This window comes from Ranitomeya variabilis, chromosome 5 (assembly GCF_051348905.1).
Source record: "Ranitomeya variabilis isolate aRanVar5 chromosome 5, aRanVar5.hap1, whole genome shotgun sequence".
Lineage (NCBI taxonomy): Eukaryota > Metazoa > Chordata > Amphibia > Anura > Dendrobatidae > Ranitomeya > Ranitomeya variabilis.
This window is the reverse complement of record NC_135236.1, coordinates 421,594,357-421,620,658: the sequence shown is the minus strand read 5'-3', so window position 1 is coordinate 421,620,658 and position 26,302 is coordinate 421,594,357. Positions and strand designations below refer to the sequence as shown.

The 26,302-nt window shown below is 42.7% G+C and overlaps 1 protein-coding gene and 1 long non-coding RNA gene across 2 annotated transcripts in view; one reads left to right on the top strand and one right to left on the bottom strand.

The window, feature by feature from the left end:
* The window catches only part of LOC143776169 (uncharacterized), a 39,543-nt gene extending 25,640 nt beyond the window's left edge, over nucleotides 1-13,903 (bottom strand). Inside the window, exon 1 of the long non-coding RNA XR_013215783.1 lies at nucleotides 13,860-13,903. This is a non-coding gene — a long non-coding RNA (uncharacterized LOC143776169). The remainder of the gene's footprint in view (nucleotides 1-13,859) is intronic.
* A 363-nt stretch (nucleotides 13,904-14,266) lies between these two features.
* LYZ (lysozyme) lies at nucleotides 14,267-24,816 on the top strand. Its single transcript, XM_077265243.1, has 4 exons — nucleotides 14,267-14,541; nucleotides 17,562-17,726; nucleotides 21,898-21,976; nucleotides 24,362-24,816. Exons 1-4 carry the CDS (start codon nucleotides 14,400-14,402, stop codon nucleotides 24,426-24,428), a joined length of 453 nt encoding a protein of 150 aa, XP_077121358.1. The 5' UTR covers nucleotides 14,267-14,399; the 3' UTR covers nucleotides 24,429-24,816.
* The last annotated feature ends 1,486 nt before the right edge of the window (nucleotides 24,817-26,302 follow it).

Sequence of the window (26,302 nt, the reverse complement as noted above, 5' to 3'; positions counted from 1 at the left end):
TACACCACGCTGCAGTCACTCAGGAATACACTATAAATGCACAGGGCAAAATAAATACAAATATAGGAAGGAGGAAATAAGACAAAGGGAAATACACCACCAGATACGATACTCCAACTCCTAGCTCACCACTCCAGACCGAGATAACCAAGCACAAGACAGAAGCTATAATCGGCGACGCCCAATGTTCAGGAGAACTATTTAAAGGCAGTGGGCATGGCCCAGCTTCCAATCCGAGCACCAGGTAAATTAACCCCGGACCAGCTAGATAAAATCTAGCCGACGCTATTGAGCGCATAGTGGTCAAAAGTGGAATTACCGCTGTCTGTCGAACGACCTGGTCTGAACAGTGTCCGACATGACAATGGCAGAGCTTGGAAGCGAAGGAGCACCATTTGACTTTTCAATGCAAAATTGACTGGAATTGAGATGGGATGCCGTGTTGTGCTTGGAGAGTCCCTGATGTGCCTAAACATTGAAACCCCTCACAAGTGACACCATTTTGGGAAGTAGACCCCCTAAGGAACTTATCTAGATGTGTGGTGAGCACTTTGACCCATAAAGTGATTCACAGAAGTTTATAATGCAGAGCCGTAAAAATAAAAAATCATATTTTTTCACAAAAATGATCTTTTCGCCCCAATTTTTTATTTTTATTGGACCCCAAAAGTTGTACAATTTGTCCTGAGTATGCTGATACCCCATATTTGGGGGTAAACCACTGTTTGGGCAGAGCTCAGAAGGGAAGGAGCGCCATTTGCCTTTTCAATGCAAAATTGACTGGAATTGAGATGGGACGCCATGTTGCGTTTAGAGAGCCACTAATGTGCCTAAACATTGAAACCCCCCACAAGTGACACCATTTTGGAAAGTAGACCCCCTAAGGAACTCATCTAGATGTGTTGTGAGAGCGTTGAACCCCCAAGTGTTTCACTACAGTTTATAACGCAGAGCCGTGAAAATAAAAAAAAAAAAATTTCCCACAAGAATTATTTTTTAGCCCCCAGTTTTGTATTTTCCCAAGGCTAACAGGAGAAATTGGACCCAAAAGTTGTTGTCCAATTTGTCCTGAGTACGGTGATACCCCATATGTGGGGGGGGAACCACCGTTTGAGCGCATGGCAGAGCTCGGAAGAGAAGGAGCGCCATTTGGAATGCAGACTTAGATGGACTGGTCAGCAGGCGTCACGTTGCATTTGCAGAGCCCCTGATGTAACTAAACAGTAGAAACCCCCCACAAGTGACCCCATATTGGAAACCAGACCCCCAAAGGAACTTATCTAGATGTGTTGTCAGAACTTTGAACCCCAAGTGTTTCACTACAGTTTATAACGCAGAGCCGTGAAAATAAAAAATCCTTTTTTTTTTCATAAAAATTATTTTTTAGCCCGCAGTTTTGTATTTTCCCAAGGGTAACAGGAGAAATTGGACCCCAAAATATGTTGTCCAATGTGCCCTGAGTACGCTGATACCCCATATGTTGGGGTAAACCCCTGTTTGGGCGTACGGGAGAGCTCGGAAGGAGCACTGTTTTACGTTTTCAACACAGAATTGGCTGGAATTGAGATCGGACGCCATGTCGCGTTAAGAAAGCCCCTGATGTGCCTAAACAGTGGAAACTCCCCAATTATAACTGAAACCCTAATCCAAACACACCCCTAACCCTAATCCCAACGGTAACCCTAACCACACCCCTAACCCTGACACATCCCTAACCCTAATCCCAACCCTATTCCCAACCGTAAATGTAATCCAAACCCTTACCCTAACTTTAGCCCCAAACCTATCTGTAGCCTTAACCCTAGCCCCAACCCTAGCCCTAACCCTAACCCTAGCCCTAACCCTAGCCCTAACCCTAGCCCTAACCCTAGCCCTGACCCTAGCCCTAACCCTAATGGGAAAATGGAAATAAATACATTTTTTAAATTTTTTAAATTTTTCTCTAACTAAGGGGGTGATGAAGGGAGATTTTATTTACTTTTATAGCGGGTTTTTTAGCTAATTTTTATGAGTGGCAGCCATCACACACTAAAAGATGCTTTTTATTGCAAAAAAAATTTTTTGCGTTACCACATTTTGAGAGCTATAATTTTTCCATATTTTGGTCCACAGAGTCATGTGTTTTTTGCGGGACAAGTTGACATTTTTATTGGTAACATTACCGTGACATTTTTTTATCGCTTTTTATTCCGATTTTTGTGAGGCAGTATGACCAAAAACCAGCTATTCATGAATTTCTTTGGGGGGAGTTGTTTATACCGTTCCACGTTTGGTTTGGTAAAATGGATAAAGCAGTTTTATTCTTCTGGTCAGTACGATTACAGCGATACCTCATTTATATTTTTTTTATGTTTTGGCGCTTTTATACAATAAAAACTATTTTATAGAAAAAAATAATTATTTTTGCATCGCTTTAATCTGCGGACTATAACTTTTTTATTTTTTCACTGACGATGCTGTATGGCAGCTCATTTTTTGCGGGACAAGATGACGTTTTCAGCAGTAACATGGTTATTTATATCCATCTTTTTGATCGCGTGTTATTCCACTTTTTGTTTGGCAGTATGATAATAAAGCGTTGTTCTTTGCCTCGTTTTTTTTTTTTCACTGAAGTGGGACAGTTTTATAGGTCGGGTCGTTTGATCACAGTGTGCTGGGGGTTAATGTGTCGGGGGCGGTCCGTGACCGCTCCTGGCACATAGTGCCGGATGTCAGCTGCGATAGTCAGCTGACACCCGGCCGCGATCGGCCGCGCTCCCCCCGTGAGCGCAGCCGATTGCTATGATGTACTATCCCGTCGGTGGGCATACGGGCCCACTGTCACGGGAAACCTAGGTAGGCAAAAGCTAATAACCCGGGCTCCTGCGATTTCCCTCAGGCTAGGGAAACCCTGACTGACCCTCTCACAGAGTTTACACTGATGGTGTGCATGTCTGGGCTTCCATCCTCACCCTGTCTCCTGTTTCAACCCTAAGCTGAAACCACCACCCACCACCCAGTGAGGAGAACACACACCAATACCCACAGTTAGCACAGACAAGGATAACGGAAAATATACACCACGCCGCAGTCACACAGGAATACACTATATGTGCACAGGGCAAAACAAATACAAATATAGGAAGGAGAAAATAAGACAAAGGGAAATACACCACCAGATACGATACTCCAACTCCTAGACCACCACTCCAGACCGAGATAACCAAGCACAAGACAGAAGCTATAATCGGCGATGCCCAATGTTCAGCAGAACTATTTAAAGGCAGTGGGCGTGACTCAGCTTCCAATCCGAGTACCAGCTAAATTAACCCCGGACCAGCTAGATAAAATCTAGCCGACGCCACTGTGTGCATAGTGGACAAAAGCGGAATTACCGCTGTCTGTCGAACGACCTGGTGTCGGACAGCGTCCGACATGACAGTGCCCCGCCTTCTACGAGGGACCCCAGGGCCCTCACGACTTATAGGACCTGGCTTGTCCGGATGGCGGCGGTGAAACATACTGACCAGCCGATCCGCATGAATGTCCGAGGCTGGTACCCAAGACCTCTCCTCAGGCCCATAACCATGCCAGTGTACCAAGTACTGTAAAGTGCGGTGCACTACACAAGAGTCAACCACCTTGGAGACTTCAAATTCCAAATTACCATCCACCAAGACTGGAGAAGGCATCGGCGTCGCATCCACAAGACCCACCACTTTTTTTTAGCAACGATCTGTGGAACACGTGTATCTTATACACCGTAGGAAGCTCCAATCGGTAAGCTACTGGGTTAATGATGGCGGCGACCCTAAATGGACCAATAAACCTTGGACCCAATTTAAGGGTTGTTATTTTGAGTCTTATGTTTTTTTGTGGATAACCACACCCAATTATCCACACTCAGGTCCGGACCTGGCACACGCCTATTGTCAGCCACACGTTTGTACCTAGCACCCACGCTCAACAGGCGCTGTTTCACTCTCCTCCAGACTGATGACAGTTGTGCTCCTAACTGGTCTTCCTCCGGGACGCCGGAAGAGACCCCCGGACTCAAAGTACAAAATTGAGGATGAAGCCCGTAAACACAAAAAAACGGAGACTCCCCAGAAGATTCCTGGCGGTGATTATTTATGGCAAACTCAGCCAAAGGAAGGAACGTCGACCACTCCTCCTGATTATCAGAAACAAAGCAGCGTAAGTACTGTTCCAAATTTTGGTTCATACGCTCGGTCTGACCATTTGACTGAGGATGAAACGCCGAAGAATGAGACAACTTGATCCCCAGCCGGGAGCAAAAGGCTTTCCAAAATTTTGCCACAAACTGAGACGCCTTATCAGAAACGATGTCAGATGGAACCCCATGAAGTCTGACCACTTCCTGCACAAATACCTGAGCCAAAGTCTTAGCATTAGGCAACGAAGGTAAAGCCACAAAGTGCGACATCTTTGAGAACCGATCAACAATCACCAAGATGACCGTGTTCCCAGCAGAGGAAGGCAAGTCAGTGATAAAATCCATGGAGATCTCCGACCATGGCTTACTAGGTACCTCGAGAGGAAGTAGTGTGCCAACAGGACGGGAGCGCGGCGTCTTAGCCCTAGTGCACGTGGTGCAAGCTGACACGTATGAGACCACATCCTGTCGGATTTTGGTCCACCAAAACCGACGTGATACCAACTCCAAAGTACCCCTGACCCCTGGGTGGCCAGCCAGGACAGCATCATGATGCTCCGCCAAAACCTTTAAGCGGAGATGAAGCGGTACAAACGATTTGTTCATGGGATGCTCATGTGGTACCTCCTCCTGGGCCTCGGCAATCCCAGCCTCAACCTCGGTTGTGAGAGCCGAAACTACAATAACTTTTTGGAGGATGGGTACCGGATCTTCCCTAGGTTCTCCCCCCGGAAAACACCTGGGCAAAGCATCTGCTTTAGTGTTATTAGACCCAGGTCGGTAAGTAACAACAAAGTTGAACCGCGTGAAAAACAATGTCCAGTTAGCTTGCCTGGGGGACAGACTCTTGGCAGACTCCAGATAAAGTAAATTCTTATGGTCAGTAATAACAGTAACCTGATGAACCGACCCCTCCAAAATGTGTCGCCATTCCTCAAAGGCCAACTTGATTGCCAACAACTCCCTGTTGCCGATATCGTAGTTACGTTCGGCGGGCGACAGTTTCTTGGAGAAATAGGCGCATGGACGCAACTCGCCCAAGGATGAACCTTGTGACAGCACTGCCCCCACACCAACCTAAGACGCATCGACTTCCACGACAAATGGTTTCGATACGTCTGGCTGCACAAGAATAGGGGCCGAAACAAAACTGTTCTTCAAAAATTCAAATGCGCGTACAGCAGCCTCAGGCCAGACGGAGAGATTGGTACTCTTTTTAGTCATGTCAGTTAGCGGTTTAGCAATGGTAGAAAACCCTTTGATAAACTAAACTTCCTACAGTAGTTAGAAAACCCAAGGAACCGCTGAAGTGCTTTTAAGGTTATCAGGCTGTTCCCAACGCAACACCGCTTGCACCTTAGCGGCGTCCATTTTAAACCCGAAGCAGACACAATATAACCCAAGAAAGGCAACTCCTGAACCGAAAATACACATTTCTCAAGTTTTGCATAGAGCTTATTCTCTCTGAGAAGCTGTAACACCTGCCTGACATGATCTAAATGAGTATCACGGTCGCATGAATAAATGAGAATGTCATCCAGGTACACAATAACGAATTTCCCCAAAACATGCGAGAACACATCATTTATAAAATGTTGAAACACTGCAGGCGCATTTGTCAACCCAAATGGCATCACCAAATTTTCAAAATGACCCTCAGGAGTATTAAAAGCTGTCTTCCACTCATCACCTTGACGGACTCTTATGAGGTTGTACGCCCCCCTGAGGTCAAGCTTGGTAAACCACTTAGCACCTGCCACCTGGTTGAACAAATCTGGTATCAGTGGCATAGGGTATGGATCACGAACCGTAATCTGGTTTAACTCCCTGAAATCCACGGGCGTAGTCCGCCATCTTTCTTCTTAACGAAGAAGAACCCCGCTGCCACAGGCGAAGACGAAGGCCTGATGTGCCCTTTGCTTAAACTTTCAGCAATGTAGTCCTTTAACGCTTGTCTCTCAGGACCGGAAATGTTAAACATCCTCGCTTTCGGCAATTTGGCCCCTGGTTTAAACCTGATAGTACAGTCAGGGGTGATGTGGTGGCAATCCTGAGAAACCCTTCTCTGAGAACACATCCGCAAAATCCAGAAGTGACTCAGGAATGCTTGAAGTCACCGCGGACACACATGTGACCAGGCAATTCTCCTGGCAGAATTCGCTCCACTGAATTATGTCCTGAGTTTTCCAGTCAATAACCGGGTTGTGCATAGACAACCATGGAAAACCCAAAACCACCTGTGCAGGAAGATTCCTGAGCACCTTACATGTAACCTGCTCGAAATGTAGAACCCCAATGTGGAGTTTCACCTCAGCCACAAACTCAGTAATCTCCCCCTGTGGGAGAGGAGCAGCATTGATGGTGACCACGCGGATAGGATGAGGCAGTTTTTCGATCCTAAAACCGGCTGTGCGTGCACAATCCTCATCAATCAGATTTGTGGCAGAACCACTATCCACAAAAACAGTGATTGGGAGCTCTCTGCCAGCGATAATAACTTTGGCAGGGAGCATGCATTGAGAAACCACCATGGAGGATATGCATAAGGTCAGATTGGCCTCCTCCACACCCTCTGAGCTTAGAAGTTTTCCGCCGTTACGTTTTTCTTAGACAGCAGAGGACAAATGTTAACAAAATGACCAGTTTTACCACAGTAAAAACAGGCTTCCTGCTTCCTGAGCAAAGGGGCTCAATGCTTAACATGTGACACCCCTGCAATTTGCATAGGCTCCGTGGGCTCACCTGCAGCAACCTCACGTGAACCTAAGACCTCTCCCATAGGCGGCGTCTCATGTTCCCCCTGATGCAAACGGTGATCAATGCGGACAACAAGACTCCTAGCGGAATCTAGAGAAGCAGGAGTCTCGTACATCAGGAGGACTTTTTTAACCCTTCCAGAAACCCCATGAATAAACTGACTCCGCAGCGCGGAATCATTCCATTGTGTGTCGACCGCCCAGCGGCGAAATTCAGAACAGTAATCCTCTGCAACACGCTCCCCCTGGCGAATAGCGCGTATCTTAGATTCTGCTAAAGCCATTCTGTCAGGATCATCGTAAATGTGTCCAAGAGCGGGAAAAAAAACTCTCCACTGAGTTAAATGCAGCAGAATCAGATGGAAAAGAAAACGCCCATGCTTGGGGGTCTCCGTTTAATAATGACAACACCAGGCCCACACGCTGAGCCTCATTACCTGAGGAGATCGGGCGCATACGGAAATATAGTTTGCAAGCTTCACGAAAAGTAACAAATTTACTGCGTTTCCCAGCAAACCTTTCAGGTAAAGGAAACTTAGGCTCAGCAACTCTACCTGTCGCTTCAGCTTGCACATTAGGTACTACTAGTCCTTGTTGCTGCACTGCCCCCCCTCAACTCAGTGACCTGTAGGGACAGCGCCTCCAACTGGCGGGATATGGAAGTCATGGGATCCATGGAATTAATATAATATTGGCCGATTATAATGTCATGGGAAGCCTAGGTAGGCAAAAGCTAATAACCCGGGCTCCTGCGATTTCCCTCAGGCTAGGGAAACCCTGACTGACCCTCTCCCAGAGTTTACACTGATGGTGTGCATGTCTGGGCCTCCATCCTCACCCTGTCTCCTGTTTCAACCCTAAGCTGAAACCACCACCCACCACCCAGTGTGGAGAACACACACCAATCCCCACACTTAGCACTGACACGGATAACGGGAAATATACACCACGCTGCAGTCACACAGGAATACACTATATGTGCACAGAGCAAAACAAATACAAATATAGGAAGGAGAAAATATGACAAAGGGAAATACACCACCAGATACGATACTCCAACTCCTAGACCACCACTCCAGCCCGAGATAACCAAGCACAAGACAGAAGCTATAATCGGCGACGCCCAATGTTCAGCAGAACTTTTTAAAGGCGTGGGCGTGACTCAGCTTCCAATCCGAGTACCAGCTAAATTAACCCCGGACCAGCTAGATAAAATCTAGCCGACGCCACTGTGCGCATAGTGGACAAAAGCGGAATTACCGCTGTCTGTCGAACGCCCTGGTGTGAACAGCGTCCGACATGACACCCACCCCACCTCGACGGGATAGTACGTCTAATGTCAGAAAGGGGTTAATGTGGTCTTGATTTTAATACATTTAGGAGGCCGTAATGGCACGGCGAATATAAAAAACGTAGAGTAGGACTGCCCCATTATGACAATGCCGTGACGTGGCGCGGTGGCTCAAAGAATTTATCAATTGCTTGCTAAATGTCTCATTTTGAAATACAGTTAGAAATCAATATGTGCATATGCACTTTATGTTTTGCGTTCTGACTAGTGTTGAGCATTCCAATACCGCAAGTATCGGGTATCGGCCGATACTTGCGGGTATTGGAATTCCGATACCGAGATCCGATACTTTCGTGGTATCGGGAATCGGAATCGGAAGTTTCCAGTGTATGGTTCCCAGGGTCTGAAGGAGAGGAAACTCTCCTTCAGGCCCTGGGATCCATATAAATGTGTAAAATAAAGAATTAAAATAAAAAATAGGGATATACTCACCTGTCTGGAGGCCCCTGGACTTTACCGCCGTAACCGGGAGCCTTCTTTGCTTAAAATGCGCGCGTTTAATGGTTTCCGTGACGTCACGGCTTCTGATTGGTCGCGTGCCGCCCATGTGACCGCGACGCGACCAATCACAACAAGCCGTGACGTAATTTTCAGGTCCTGATGCCTAATTCTAGGCATTCAGGATTTGAAAATTACATCACGGCTTGTGATTGGTCGCGTCGCGGTCACATGGGCGGCACGCGACCAATCAGAAGCCGTGACGTAATTTTAAAATGCGCGCGTTTACTGCCTCCCGTGACATCACGGCTTGTGATTGGTCGCGTCGCCCATGTGACCGCGACGCGACCAATCACAAGCCGTGACGTAATTTTCAAATCCTGAATGCCTAGATTTAGGCATTCAGGACCTGAAAATTACGTCACGGCTTGTTGTGATTGGTCGCGTCGCGGTCACATGGGCGGCACGCGACCAATCAGAAGCCGTGACGTCACGGAAACCATTAAACGCGCGCATTTTAAGCAAAGAAGGCTCCCGGTTATGGCGGTAAAGTCCAGGCTGCGTCGGAGAGGTGAGTATATCAATGTTTTTTATTTTAATTCTTTATTTTACACATTAATATGGTTCCCAGGGCCTGAAGGAGAGTTTCCTCTCCTTCAGACCCTGGGAACCATACAGGATACCGTCCGATACTTGAGTCCCATTGACTTGTATTGGTATCGGGTATCGGTATCGGATTAGATCCGATACTTTGCCGGTATCGGCCGATACTTTCCGATACCGATACTTTCAAGTATCGGACGGTATCGCTCAACACTAGTTCTGACCATAAGCAGCGCTGGCTTCTCCCCTTTTTTATTTCTCAAGTTTTAGGTATTTAGAATTAAGCTCTGAAGTTGTTAGTATTCGTCAGTGTGAATGATCTAATAAATTATCAATAGGTCTAAGTTCCATTTTATACCAAAGGTAAAAAGTATGATGAGATTGTCCACATTTGAAGCTATGGTTTTGAATTAGGGGGAGTTCGGTGGAATAGTTAAGGTGAAATGACAACAACTGCACTGTTCTTCAGCCTTGGCATAGGACTTTTTACATTTCCACGATGAAAAATAGGATACATTTTCATTTTTTATAGTCTAATCTATTTATTTTTTCAGTTACTTATAAATGTCCAATATATGGTTCAGCACTGTGCAGTGATCAATACTGTTGTCAGTCTCTGTTCAGAGCAGGCTCACAATCTAATTTCTCAAACTTAGATATACTGTAGAAGGCTAGACGAAATGCAAAAACACAATACTATATAGGGTAAGCTGAACACAAAAAAAGTGTACAATCACAGGATAATATAGGCTCTCCTCGAGGTGTTGTCATCTGTATGAGCACAACATTAGGTTTGAGTATATCTGGATTAAGGATCCTGCTAATGACCATTGTTACGTGGGGGTACACACACTATACCTTGTTATGTCCTTTATGTCTGTCTAACCTCACTGTGGATCATCAGAACATTTATGTTCTGGAGTACCAAAGGAAGAAGATGGCATTTTTCTAATGCTAACCTACTTAAAATATTGAAGAATATCTTCACTCAAAGAATATTTTGCCCCAAAAGTGCTCACTTCATCTGGTGTCAGACCAGACAACATTACTGCAACACAACATTGCTAACAAGTTAAACCACCATGCTACCCTTCTCCATCATCATGTTCTTAGTAGCTGTAAACTTATGTATTGTGGAATGTGGTGTTACCAGATGTCAAAAAAAATTTGTGTCACCTAAGTTAATTTATAGAAGTCCAAAAACAGGAGCAGCACACCGTGATCAGTGAAAAAAAGGAGCTTTTATTTAGCTCATGACAGCGACGTTTCGATTCAGACAAATGAACCTTTTTCAGGTTCATTTGTCTGAACCAAATCGTCGCTGTCATGAGCTAAATAAAAGCTCCTTTTTTTCACTGATTATGGTGTGCTGCTCCTGTTTTTGGACTTCTATACACAAGGTTTGGTCTTTTGCCTTTGGGAGCTTTTTTGCACCCGGACTATTTATTTTTTGCTTGTTGTGCTGCTCTGTTTTTGTTTTTTTCTAAGTTAATTTATATATATTGCATCAGATAAAATATATATTGTTTGGAAAGCTAACAATGCAGGAAGAAAAATAATAATTAAACCTGATGGAGAATGGAAATTTGGTATCAGAAGCTGAAGAAAGTCTCCAAGTTCAGCGCATATGCGATGACGTGCATCGATGAGCTGATAGAGAGACTTGGGCCGGCAAGATACATGGCCATCTTGGATCTATCAAAGGGGATATTGGCAAATCCCCGTGTCACAAGAAGACAAGGAGAACATGGCTGTCTCTATGCCTGACTGTTGCTTCCAATATGTACGGATGCCGATCTGACTGCAGGGAGCTTCAGCCACCTTCCAGAGAGCCATGGACCATCTCCTCGCACCTACAAGAATTACTCTGATGCATACATGAACGATAATGTAATTTTCAACTCAAATTGGGGAACTCATCTGGAAAAGGTCCATCCAGTGTTTGATGCACTCAGAAAGGCAGGGTTCTCTTTAAATCCAAAAAATGTGCCGTGGGGAAAGTGGAGGCCAAATACCTTGGATATGTAGAAGGTAGAGGTTAAATAAAAGCCCAGACCAATAAAGTGGATGCACTCCACTTTTAAAGAAGCAAGTTAGGGCATTTCTGGAAATCGTGGGGTACTACAGGAGGTTGATTCCAAACTTTGCCATGGTGGCTGCACCCCTGACCGATCTACTTAAGGGGACAGAATGTCATGGCCAAATGGACATCGGAGGCTGAGACGGCATTTCAGGAACTGAAAGTGGCTCTGTGTAAGCAGCCAGTTCTGATTGCCCCGATTTTAAGAAGGAACTTGTACTCCAAATGAATGCCTCAGAAGTATGACTAGGAGCGGTCCTTTCTCAGGAGATTCACGGAGAGGAGCAGCCTGTTATGAGTAGGAAACTGTCGGCATGTGAGAAAAATTATTCCATTGTAGAAAAGGATTGCATAGCCATAAAGTAGGTGGTGGACACATTGCCATATCATCTCTTAGGGTGAGAATTTAAACTAGTGTCAGACCATGACCCACTCCGGTGGAAGAGGAAGAAAAAGGGGTAAATGTGGAGTTACCTGCTGGTTTCTAGCCCTGCAGGATTTCCACTAGTATGTAGAACATAGAAGCGGGAGTTACATGCTAATGCCGATGCTCTCTCTAGAATCTAGTGTCTAGTGGTGGAAGGTGCCAAGCCCACAGCTTTAGGCAGAGGGGGAGGTATGTGAGGTGGCTTTTGGACACCTAGTAGTTGGGAGATAAACTTCAAGTAATGCTTCAGTACATACAGGACTAAAAGGGGTTAATCAGCCATGACAGATTGATTGTGAGCAGCTGATGAGTTGGGAGAGACTCACCATATGTCTACCCCTGGTGTAGTTCACTTTGTAAATGGAGAGATGTTTGTCTCACACATGCCTGTGTGTATGGAGGTGTGCAGATCTCCTGGATTGAATACCTTTGCTAAAGGACTAAGAAGCTGGACTCTAAGTCAGGCAGGGTAACCAGCACTATTGTATGGACTTTATGCTTTATGCTGTACTTTGAGCCAGACATTCAGAGTTTCATCAGGGAATTCCTTCATTCAAGACAACAAAAGAAGACCATAGGCCATTCTGCAATGAGGATAACAGCTCACAGGCCTAGGCAATATGCCCCACATGTCCTCTGACATACAATATGAGCCCCCACACAGCGCCCTATATACAGTATGAGCCTCCACATAGCTCCATACATAGTGAGCCCACACATAGTCCCCCTACATACAGTATGAGTCCACACACAACCCCCTACATACAGTATGATCACTCACATTGCCTCCAGTATACAGTATGAGCCCCCACATAGCCCCCTAAATACAGTATGAGCCCCCATATAGCCTCCTATATACAGTATGAGTCTTCATATAGCTCCTTATATAATGTATGAGCCAGAACATAGCTCCCTATATAAAGTATGAGCCCACACATAGCCTCCTATTTACAGTATGAGCTTGCACATAGCTCCCTAGATACAGTATGAGCCTGCACATAATGCATATAGGAAGTTATGAGCCCTCACATAACTCCCTATATATAGTATGATCCCGCACATAGCCTCCTATTTACAGTATGAGCCTGCACATAGCCTCCTATATACAGTATGAGCCCCCACATAGCATATTATAAGCCTCTTATATACAGTATGAGCCCCCTTATATACAGTATGAGCCCTCACAAGGGCTTCTATATACAGTGTGAGCCCCTACATATCTCCCTATATACAGTATGAGCCCACACATAACATATTATATACAGTATGAGCCCTCACATAGCCTCCTATATACAGTATAAGCCCCCATACAGCCCCCTATATATAGAGAAGGAAGAGATCATTTACTGAAGAACTGTTCATATAGATTAGGAAGCGATTAATTTGCTCTGTGACTGGGGCTAATATGCCAGCCATGTTACTGCGAAAATCGGATCTAAAAACATTTATTTCAATGTTGTTTTGCCCCCCAAAAGTCTTTTATAACCTTATGATTGACATAATGTATGAAATAAATGAAAATGTTAAATAAAGCAAGAAAAAAATGTAAACAAAAAGTTACTGGCAGTACGAATCGTTTTCACCCTGCCCCAGTTCAAAGAAGACCCTTTATATCTCATATATAAAAATAATTTATTTGGAAAGGAAAACCATTTTAAATACGTTTTATTGGTCCTTTTTGGTCGAAAAAAAAAATAATTTCACAAATGTGTAAAGCACTTAACTTTTTTTTCCCCACAAGAAAAAGGAGGTCGCATGTACCACAAAAAAAGGCCAAAAATTATTTAATTATCCAAATGAGACAATTTAGAGCTTTTAAAACTAAATGTATGGAAAAAAATGTATGTATGAAAATGTGCATGGTCATAAACGGGGGAGAGATAGCCTGGTGTCGAACAGGTTAAATGATCTTGCTGTAACAGCTAAATTTGGAGAAAACTTTAATCCCAGATTTTTAATCATCCATTACATATTTATTTACAAAGCAGCCCTATGGCTTATGTCAGTTTTAAATATCAGATTTTTTTCTTCTGCATGGAAAAACAGACCTTTTTTTTCAGTGTGGTGGAATCATTTCTGGTCCATGTTTCTTTTTTTGTATCTTTTTTGCATCCGTTTTTTCTGGAACAAAGAAAGAAATTCCTTTGCCATTAAAAAGTAATGTAAAGTAATGTACTTGTAATTCTCGAATTTGATCCACAACACAGATCTAGGCAGGACATCCAACTACACATAACCTACATCAAATCTCAAACTAAATAGATTTTTTTCTAAAGGTACTAAATGTCACAAACCTTGAAAAAAAAACATACATTTTTGGTATATATAAATAATGTATGCTAATGTACCATTATTTTGAATGATAAAAAAAATAAAACAAAATTAATCATTCTATTCGTGGAAAGAGGAACTAGACGAACGTCTTTTGAAATGTGACAGGCAATTTGAAGGAACTTGATTTACAGCTTTTGTGGTATTTTTTCCCATGACCACAATTGGTTTACTCCATGAACAAAGACTAGTTGTATTTTACGATGGGTATATAAGCATTTTATGTGACAGGCACACCTTAATCTACGAGCACAACTATGAAGTGGCAAATCCATATCATTGGAGGTCTCCTGATCATAAGTGTATTTGCAAGTGGAAAAAAGTTTGAAAAATGTGAACTTGCAAAGGACATGAAAAATAAAGGACTTGATGGTTTCAAAGGTTACAGTCTGCCAAACTGTAAGTATATTTTGGTTCCACAATTTTAAGTGGAGATAAGTTCTTTTTTGCATTTTCTGATTTTAGTAATTGATGCAGGAAGTTTTCCTTACCTTGTTTCCTATATAATAAATGTTAGAAAAAAATTTCTCAATGCACACTCGCTTGCACCGTGATCCCGGTATTTCCCTTGAACACTATATAGCTTTAACATGTTCTTGTGGCTTATAGATTTTTACTCCTGTCTAATTGCTTATACACTATATCAGCACTGGTACGCGTGTTCTTCTTCTTTTGCACATCCAATTAATGATAACAATTGCTTGGAAAGAGCAGAAGTCTGGAAATAATAGCAAATAGACAGGAAGAAAAAGTTTATGTATTTGTTTGTTTTTTATTGTTTTTTATTTTGCCTCTCTATTGTGGGAATATTGGCAATCAAAATATTTGGCACCTAATGAGTTAATTTTAGTGGGATTAGATATTTTTCACTAGTGGAGTGTAGGTCTCCCTGTACAAGTTGCTATCTGATAACACCCACTTGGATTTAAGAGTTAATTCATTATATACTAATATACTTTGATTATTAACAGCTCCACAACAGAGAGGCGAAATTAAAATGAAGCAGTAATGTTTTATTACGTTCTGCAGCCGCTATTACATCGTGTGTCCAGTGACAATGACAGGTCCCCTTTAAAGTTCTAAACAACCCTTTTGAATAGTGTTATTGAAATACCAGGACCATGTAGAAAAATGCTACAAAAAATATGCATATTAGGATCCACAATAGTTCTAGTACTAAAAGGAATCTGTCATCAGAGCCATGGTGCCTGAACCACGGCCAGCAGGAATCAGACACAAGCATTCAGAACAAACATTGACATGGCGTCCGATGGTGTATCTTCTCTGACTAGTCTGTGGCCCGCTTCTTCCCTCCCAGCTCCAGTTGACTGGTAAGTCCCCCCCCCCCATGTGATCCTAAGGGATCGGGCAGCATGAAATCTGACGGTTTCCCTTTAAGTTGTTAAATAAGTTATAATATGTTGTAGTAAAGGAGTAGTTGGTATTTATGATAGTAACTAGATGGTGGCCCGATTCTAACGCATCGGGTATTCTAGAATATGTATGTTCACGTAGTATATTGCCCAGCTACAAAGTATATAGCACAGAGCCACGTAGTATATTGCCCAGCGACTTAGTATATTGCCCAGCTACAAAGTATACAGCACAGAGCCACGTAGTATATTGCCCAGCGACTTAGTATATTGCCCAGCGACTTAGTATATTGCCCAGCGACTTAGTATATTGCCCAGCGACTTAGTATATTGCCCAGCGACTTAGTATATTGCCCAGTGACTTAGTATACTGCCCAGTGACATAGTATATTGCCCAGCGACTTAGTATATTGCCCAGCGACTTAGTATATTGCCCAGTGACTTAGTATATTGCCCAGTGACTTAGTATACTGCCCAGTGACTTAGTATACTGCCCAGTGACTTAGTATACTGCCCAGTGACTTAGTATACTGCCCAGTGACTTAGTATACTGCCCAGTGACTTAGTATACTGCCCAGGGACTTAGTATACTGCCCAGCGACTTAGTATATTGCCCAGCGACTTAGTATATTGCCCAGCGACTTAGTATATTGCCCAGCGACTTAGTATATTGCCCAGCGACTTAGTATACTGCCCAGCGACTTAGTATACTGCCCAGCGACTTAGTATACTGCCCAGCGACTTAGTATACTGCCCAGCGACTTAGTATATTGCCCAGCGACTTAGTATACTGCCCAGTGACTTAGTATACTGCCCAGTGACTTAGTACACTGCCCAGTGACTTAGTATACTGCCCAGTGACTTAGTATATTGCCCAGTGACTTAGTATACTGCCCAGTGACTTAGTATACTGCCCAGTGACTTAGTATACTGCCCAGTGACTTAGTATACTGCCCAGTGACTTAGTATATTGCCCAGTGACTTAGTATACTGCCCAGTGACTTAGTATATTGCCCAGTGACTTAGTATACTGCCCAGTGACTTAGTATACTGCCCAGTGACTTAGTATATTGCCCAGTGACTTAGTATACTGCCCAGTGACTTAGTATATTGCCCAGTGACTTAGTATACTGCCCAGTGACTTAGTATACTGCCCAGTGACTTAGTATATTGCCCAGCGACTTCGTATATTGCCCAGCGACTTAGTATATTGCCCAGCGACTTAGTATATTGGCCAGTTCCATTGTATATTGCCCAGTGACGTAGTATACAGCACAGAGCCATGTAGTATATTGCCCAGCTATGTAGTATATTGCCCAGTCATGTATGACACAGGTTACAAAAAATAAAAAATAAACATACTCACCTTCCGCTGGCGCGTTGTAGCTGTGTCGCCTGTGTCGGGTGCAGCCGGCCGCCTCCGTTCCCAGGCTGTAATGACGTCGCAGTCAGGTGACCGTGTCGCGGTCACATGACCGTGACGTCACGGCAGGTCCTTTTAGCGCAGGCGCGCAGGACTTGTGATGACGTCGCGGTCACATGACCGTGACGTCATGGCAGGTCCTTTTGCCAGACTATCCGTGAACCGGAACGTGCCGGTTGCATCACGAGGAGCGGGAAAGGCGGCGTAGGTGAGTATATTATCATTTTTTATTTTTTTTATTATTTTTACCATTAGATGTTTTTACTATTGGTGCTGCATAGGCTGCGTCAATAGTAAAAAACTTGGTCACACAGAGTTAATAGCGGCGGTAACGGAGTGCGTTACCCGCGGCATAACGCGGTCCGTTACCGCCGGCATTAACCCTGTGTGAGCGGTGTATGCGGACACCGGCAGTGAGTGCGGGGAGTAAGCGGCCATTTTTTTCTGGACTGTGCGCGTCGCTGATTGGTCGCGGCAGCCATGACAGGCAGCTGCCGAGACCAATCAGCCAACGAATAACGGTGACAGACAGAAGGACAGACGGAAGTACCCTTAGACAATTATATAGTAGATGGCTGTGTATTAACACCAAAATGTTGCTCTTGAAACTAAAATCTCTACAGGGGTGTGTACTGCCTTCTACGAGAGCTCCTTTAACACAGCCAGCACAAACTTCAACCCAGGCGACAACAGTACTGATTATGGCATTCTTCAAATAAACAGTCGATGGTGGTGTAATGATTTCAAGACCCCCAGAAGTCACAATGCTTGCAACGTCAACTGCCAAGGTAAAGAGACTGGAGTGACAAAAGAAGAAAATAATGTATTTTTAAATATATGAATTGTAATAGTATGTGAGAAAAGGAAGTAATAGAGAACTATATAGTTTTATAAGGGTTAGGCTCTTTTAGCATCACTCACATGATAAACATCTGCTTGATATAAGCTGCACATTACTATGGACTTCAATATTTAATGAGTGACAAATATTATATGTAAAAGAACCATAATTTATTAACAGATATTCAATAACAGCAGGAGATTAAATTAAATAGAAGTAAAAATATTGGTAATGAAATTCCTAATATACTGTAATTGCTGCCAACTTGAGAATATTGAATCTTTTAAAATTGAAATTTGCAAGATTTGGCACATTTTTCCCAAAAAAGCAGCAACAAAAATTTGCTGCAAATTGCAGGTTCTCCAATTGCCCTAAAAAGTGTGTATAAGGCCTCTTTCACACATCTGTGTCTGCGGTACATGTGGTGACAGTTTTCACACGAATCAGAGACACTGATACACGTAGACTCATTCAAATGTGGCACACGTAGACCAATTCAGTGTGTTTCCACAAACCATGTGTCCATGTGCCCCACACATAGACATGTCCATTTTTTACCGTCGGCACAAACGGCAAAACGTCCCGCACACGTGCACACAGCGAACACAGAGAACACACATTGATGTCCTCCGTGTGACATGCATCGGCACTGGGGAAGAAGCGCTACAGTAAGCGCTGTTCCGTGGCAGCAGGTGCTGAAGATGGCGCTCATCATTCTCCCCTGCTCTGCCAGCAATCGGCAGGAGCAGAGGAGAATGATGAGAGTTATGTTAAAGTCAGAATGATGACAGCAGGTGGGGACTTTTGGGACTCTTACTCCCATCATCCGACACCTGCTGCCGCTAATAACAGTGACAGCAGGAGCGGATGATAGGGGTATTCCTCAGCTGCCGCCTGAGATATAACGAAATAAATGAATGAAAAACCCATCGTGGGTTCTCCCTATTTTCTTGAACCAACCGGGAAAAACTCACAGCTGGGGGCTGCAACCCTCAGCTGTCAGCTTCAGCAAGGTTGGTTATCAAGAATAGAGGGGTCCCAACGTTGTTTTTTTAATTATTTATATAAATTATTTTTTAAAAACGGCATGGGGTCCCCCCATTTGACAACCAGCCTTGCTAAAAAAACAGTTCGGGGCTGGTATTCTCAGGCTGGTAAGGGGCCATTGATATAGGCCCCTCCCAGCCTAAAAACAGCAGCCTGCAGCTGCCCAGAAAAGGCGCATCTATTAGATGCGCCAATTCTGGTGCTTTGCCTGGCTCTTCCCACTTGCCCTGTTGCGGTGGCAAGTGGGGTTAATATTTGTGGGGTTGATGTCACCTTTGTATTGTTCGGTGACATCAAGCCCACGGCTTAGTAATGGAGAGGTGTCTATAAGACACCTATCCATTACTAATCCTATAGTTATATGTTAAATAAAGACACAGCCAGAATAAAATCCTTTAATTGAAAAAATGACACAGACTCCTTTAATAATCTCAAACCATGCTTACGACCTCGCCTAATTCCACCGAAGCCCTTGATCTCCTGTAATAAAAGTAAAATAAAAAAACAACAATATACCATACCTGTTGGTCGTTCTGCTCCATGCCGTAATCCATGTCTGGGAGAGAATTCGTTTTCAACCTGGATGGTGCCAAGATGCGTACCACTGGTGAATGAGATGCTGCGAGCACAGCCTTAGTGAAGTCACTGAGGCTGTGCTCTCAGCAGGCTGAACTGCGGTGACCTCTGGACCGTGGGAAAAAGTCAGTGTTGAGGTCACCGCAGTTCAAGCTCAGTGTCTTCACAGCAGATCACTGTGAGAATTATTCACATCCTCTCATTAACCATTGGTTCTCAGCCTGGACGGACGCAACTTGGCACCGTCCAGGTTGAAAGCTAATTCTCCCTCAGACATGGATTACGGAGAGGCTAACTTCCATAATTGGCACATAAGATACACCTTTTCTGGGGTGGCTGAGAGCTGATACTGGCCCCTTCCTAGGCTATTAATATCAGCCCGCAGCTGTCTGCATAGCCTTTGCTGGTTATTAATTAGAGGGGGACCCATGTCATTTTTGGGGGGTCCCCCATTTTATTAGCCAGTAAAGGCTAAGTATACAGTTGTGAGCTGATATTAATAGCCTGGGAAGCTCCATGGGTATTACCCCCTTTCCAGGCTATAAACATCTGCCCCCAGTCGTCGGCTTTCCTTCTGCTGGTTACAAAAATTGCATGGGAGCCCATGCCATTTTTTTCCAAAAAATAATATTTCAATAATTAAATACTTATACAGTAATTTGCACACACACTGTACTAGTCGTATTTGTCACTAACATCTATATATCTATCTATTCTATTTGTATTTACTGTATGCAATCCATGTCTTCTATTCTGTCGGCTCCTGCAATGATTTTACAGAACACGGCAGACAATTTACCGGCTTTTCTTCTATCTCTATGTAATATAAATACATATATATATATATATATATATATATATATATATATATGTGTGTGTGTGTGTGTGTGTGTGTGTGTGTGTCACTGACATCTACATATCTATGTATTCTATATGTATATACCTATTCTATCTATTTTATTCTAACCTGTCAGTGTGATTGTCCTGTACACCGCACATGAATTGCCGGCTTTTCAAAGGATACCAATTCGTAAACATCGGACAGCACCCACATGGTTCGTGTGGTGTCGGATTTTTTCTTGCACTCACGAAGAATACGCCAGAGAAAAAATACGGTGATTTACGCTGCCCCATAGATTAACACTGATCAGAGTGCTATGCAATGTTTTCTCGCATAGCACTCGTCCGTATTTTACCATAGTGTGACCCTGACCTAAGGATAAAATTTTTGTCTCCTTATTACATGGCCTAATACCACCCATAAGTGCCAACCAGTAACACACATTGAGGTCAGTCAACACCATTATAAGAGGATTTGAGACTCTCACATATGTACCAGTTACATATCTCACCAGCTCTACTCTTAGGGTAAGTTCACACTGGGCGTTTTTTCGTTTGTTTTTTAATGCTAATTTTCAGTTCTGTTTTACAGTACCAGCTATGTCTATGAGATATCAGAAATCTCATGCACACACCTTGTTTTTTATAACATCAGAATTTTCAGCATTTTTCACCCATTGACATGAATGGGTGGTGGGTGAAAAAACACTGAAAATCTCCAGCAAAAATGCAGGTATCAGGTTTTTCAGCATTGTTTTGTGCTAAGACCTGATTCTGTAGAATAGGGCTTTTTTTGCACTAAACTTTATCAGCATGCGCGAGAGAAAAATCTAGCATGCCAAAAACAAAACAAAAAATGCAGCAAAAAAAAAACGCAAGAAAAAACAAGCAAAACCTGCTTTTTCTGCAGCTTCTTTCTGGCCAAGAGATCAGGTTTTGCTGCAGAAAAAAAAGCTGAAGAAACGCCTAGTGTGAACTTACCCTTACTGTAGAATGTTGACTTGTTCAGATATTTTAATTAGCAGAAGACAACACCATTTTCTTGATGTCCAAATATTCCTTTATTAATATAATTATTACTAGCCCCAGTTCATGACACCTTTTGTTTTATGGTGAAATAAAGGCAGGGGACTCCCTGGGGCAAATGGACCTAGAATTTGAAGCTCTTCCACTAACTCTGGGGCACTTTTGGTTGGGGGGTAGGCAAATTAAACAGTATCAGTCACCAGGTCAAAAGTGGACTCTTTTTTTTTCAATCCACTATATGGTGCCATAGATATTGGCCTTTTTATTTAGTTCACCCAATACGTTAATTTTTGTGGTCTTTACCAAGGGGTAGTTGCTCACAGTATTCTCTGTGGGCGTCTCTTTATGCTTCACTGCATTATTACCCCCTTGGTAAAGTAATCTAATAATAAAAAAAACAAATGAGTACTTAAGGGAATAACAGGAATAAAATAAGAGCAAAGATTCTATATTTTTGACTCGGTGACAGATCCTCTTTAACGGAGCCATTATAGGAACAGACGTAAGAAAATAAAGGTGTGTTGTACATATGTGGATGGAGCCTATGATTACCTTTTAATGTAATGATGCATTATTATTTAAAGCTATAACATAATTTTGTCAATTCTAATTTTCATGTCTTTTAACAGAATTGCTGTCTGATGACATAACGAAATCTGTGCAATGTGCAAAGCGAGTTGTGAGTGATCCCAATGGTATGAATGCATGGTGAGTATAAGGTGCTACACAAATAATATAATCATGTAACAGTAAAAATAGTAAATCATGGCTTTATATAAATGTATATTCAATAACATATACAGTATTGTGACATCATCACAATAGATCATTGGCCACAAATAAATGAATATACAGTACAGAACATGATAAAATACACATTGCAACAAAGTGCAACCAATAAATACCAATAAATACACATATTCACTATTGTTATATTGTTGTAACATCACTACAGAGGTATCACAGCATAAAGACACCCTGTTGTGAAAGCAAAACAAGTAAATCATGGGGCTATTGTAACAACATGATGAATGAGTGCAATCCATAAAAAATCCACATTATTGTGACATCGTCACTGCAGACTACAGCCTACAAACACACAAGTGCGACGCTATAGTAATAGACCACTACCTATAAATACAAATACGCTATACAGTAGGTACAGGAAGTATTCAGACCCCTTTACATTTTTCACTCTTAGTTTCATTGCAGCCATTTGGTAAATTCAAAAAATTTCATTTGTTTTCACATTAATGTACACTCTGCATCCCACCTTGACTGAAAAGAAACTGAAATGTAGACATTTTTGCAAATTTTATAAAAAAGAAAAACTGAAATATCACATGTTCATAAGTATTCAGGCCCTTTGCTCAGACACTCATATTTAAGTCAGATGCTGTCCATTTCCTTGTGATCCTCCTTGAGATGGTTCTACTCCTTCATTGGAGTCCAGCTGTGTTTAATTAAACTGATAGGACTTGATTTGGAAAGGCACACACCTGTCTATATAAGACCTCACAGCTCACAATGCATGTCAGACCAAATGAGAATCATGAGGTCAAAGGAACTGGCCAAGGAGCTCAGAGACAGAATTGTGGAAATTCACACATCTGGCCAAGGTTACAACAGAATTTCTGCAGTACTCAAGGTTCCTAAGAGCACAGTGGCCTTCATAATCCTTAAATGGAAGAAGTTTGGGACCACCTGAAGTCTTCCTAGACCTGGCCATCCAGCCAAACTGAGCAAGAACCCCAAGATCACTTTGGCTGAGCTCCAGAGATGCAGTAGGGAGATGGGAGAAAGTTCCACAAAGTCAACTATCATAGCAGCCCTCCACCAGTCAGGCCTTTATGGCAGAATGGCCCAACGGAAGCCTCTCCTCAGAGCAAGACATATGAAAGCCCGCATAGAGTTTGCTAAAAAACACATGAAGGACTCCCAGACTATGAGAAATAAGATTCTCTGGTCTGATCAGACGAAGATAGACTTTTTTTGGTGATAATTCTAAGTGGTATGTGTGGAGAAAACTAGGCAATGCTCATCACCTACCCAATACAATCCCAACAGTGAAACATGGTGGTGGCAGCATCATGCTATGGGGGTGTTTTTCAGCTGCAGGGACAGGACAACTGGTTGCCATTGAAGGAAACATGAATGCGACCAAATACAGAGATATCCTGGATGAAAACCTCTTCCAGAGTGCTCTAGACAGCAGACTTGGCCAAAGGTTCACCTTCCAACAAGACAATGACCCTAAGCACACAGCTAAAATAACAAAGGAGTGGCTTCAGAACAACTCTGTGACCATTCTAAACCCAATTGAGCATCTCTGGAGAGACCTGAAAATGGCTGTCCACCAATGTTCACCATCCAACCTGACGGAACTGGAGAGGATCTGCAAGGAAGAATGGCAGAGAATCCCCAAATCCAGGAGTGAAAAACTTGTTGCATCATTCCCAAGAAGACTCATGGCTGTACTAGTTCAAAGGGGTGCTTCTACTCAATACTGAACAAAGGGTCTGAATACTTATGACCATGTGCTATTTCAGTTTTTCTTTAGTAATAAATTTGCAAAAATTACTACATTTCTGATTTTTCAGTCAAGATGGGGTGCAGAGTGTACATTATTAATGAGACAAAAAATGAACTTTTTTTAATTTACCAAATGGCTGCAATGAAACAAAGAGTGAAAAATTTAAAGGTCTGAATACTTTCCGTACCCACTGTAGATTATATATGAGGAGTCACAGGTGAAGTAGCCTCTAATAGGAAATCTTTTTCCTGATCTTGGGTGTGTGAATGTGTCTCCTTTGGTTACATTGGAGCATTGCAAGCAGGGGAATGTCCATTTGCATTGGTTAGACAAGACAAGCCTTCTTGTCTGCCCAACACATGTATACTATTTGATCAAATGTCTATATGGTCTCAGATAAATGTAAACTTTATTCAGCATGGAACCCAAACTTTGGACGAACCTGAATATCAACGGGTCCGCTCATCCCTAGTCACCATGACATCCTCTAATCATTAAAGATAACATACCTGACAACGCTGCTAATGTTGAACTTATGGAATCTTTTTTTTCTTCTACAGGGTTGCTTGGAGAAATCACTGCAAAGGCAGAGACTTGTCAGAATGGATTAGAGGTTGCCAGCTTTAATTCTGAACATTTATTATAGTTTTTACAGTCTCATAGATTTAGCTCAAAATATTTTATAATCAACAATGGCACATTGGGAAGGAATTACTAATCCCGAGCAATAGTTGGGGCAAATTTAGGCTACATAGTCTTAAAATGCAGTAAATTTATGACTGAAGTTGTAATGCTAGATGATAAATGTATATAATCTTTCGACCCCTTTGTTTAACTTTATACCATCTAAGTTGGTTGCTGTGGCACATTAGGAGAGATTCATTAACTACATGTTTTCTGATGTTAAATAGTCACAATTTTTCTTGATGTTTAATTTCTAACATCCTAAAGTCACAATCATAAATGTCTAGATTAATGGTATTTGTGTATTAAAAACATTAAACGATGTTAAAAATATAGGTGTATTGATGATTATTTCTTGCAACGACATCAAATTCATGGCTACACAAGGGCGCGTAACTTTAGTCAGTGGACCTACAGTGATAATACAAACAGTATTTAAGACTATGTGCTGATTTGTTTTCCTTTTTTAAAATGCAAAATTAAGTATTTTTCTAAATAGTCTTCACTAGAAATGTACTGCCATTTTGCTGTATCAAGTTCTTCGCCTAGCTAGCTTCACTGCAAAATCTGTCAGGGCTTTGCTCCTCACTTTGATGGCGCTCTTTGCTCTCCCCCATGCTCTAAGTGTTAGCGATAGCAGCTGGGAGGGTGAGGAAGATGTACACAGCAGATCAAAGTCTGGACAGGGATGAAAGCATCTATGTTCTCATGGAGCGCAGAGAAAATGGGCTGCAGCTAGAGAGGAAAATGCAAGACGAACAAAATAAGTCTACTAATAAAGCTGATACATGAGAGCTGTTAGAAACAACATCATTCTCAACGGACTACAAACCTCCCAGCTAACATGTATTACAAAGAAAGAACCACTGTGGCATGATTCTAGCATAATTTACACCCAAAAAACTGTGTTCATGACTTGCATCATATTTATGGTTTGTTTTAGACACTTTTTATGACTTGTCCAACTAGGGGGCATGGCCTTGCTGGAAAGGGGAAGTGATATTATTACATGATTAGTAGACATTTTGTAACAATTAGGTAACTCTGAGGTAGATTGGTTACTACCAGTTAATTCAACCACTATTATAAATGTCAAAATTAAAACAATCATTGATCATTAGCTACTCTTAGGGTAAGTTCACACAGGGCGTTTTTGCTGCGTTTTTTAATGCTAATTTTCAGCTGCTTTTTACAATACCAACAAAACCTATAAGATTTCAGGAATCTCATGCACACACATTGTTTTTTTGTGTCATCAGTATTTTAGTATTTTGTGCTTTGCTGCGGTTTTTGGACATAGAGCATGTCAGTTTTCAGCGTTATTCACCCATTGACTTGAATGGATGGTGAAAAAACGCTGCAAATACGCAGGTTGACTTTTCTTGCAGCGTATTTGCTGCAGAAAAGTCAAGGACAGCCGGATGCAACTTTACACTCTGCTCTGCTACATCTAGATGGCAGGCTGCATGATGCGTCCATGCAGCCTGTCAGCCAGCAGAGGTGACCCGAACCCCATTCACTTGAATGGGGGGTCCCACATTACAGTGTTTGACACGCTGTCATATGCATGACAGTGTGGCAACCATTGCTTCTGATCGGGGCGAAATCCTCCCAGTCAGAGCCGCGGTTCCCATACTGTCAGAAGACACCGGGAGCGCTCAGCTGTGATCGGAGGTATAAACTTCACCTCCGATCACTGGTGTCAGGTGATGGGACCACTGCTTCCATCATCTGACACCTATGGGAGTATTCATCAGCCACTCCTGCGCTATAGATAATTTAAAAAAAACGGCGCGGGCCCCCCCCCCTATTTTGAT

What these genes read in the sequence shown, in the direction of transcription:
- LYZ (XM_077265243.1), top strand. Translation starts at nt 14,400, where the DNA reads ATGAAGTGGCAAATCCATATCATTGGAGGTCTCCTGATCATAAGTGTA. An exon ending in AGGTTACAGTCTGCCAAACT is followed by an intron (nt 14,542 to 17,561) that starts GTAAGTATATTT and finishes AAATCTCTACAG; the next exon opens with GGGTGTGTACTGCCTTCTAC. An exon ending in CCCAATGGTATGAATGCATG is followed by an intron (nt 21,977 to 24,361) that starts GTGAGTATAAGG and finishes TTTCTTCTACAG; the next exon opens with GGTTGCTTGGAGAAATCACT.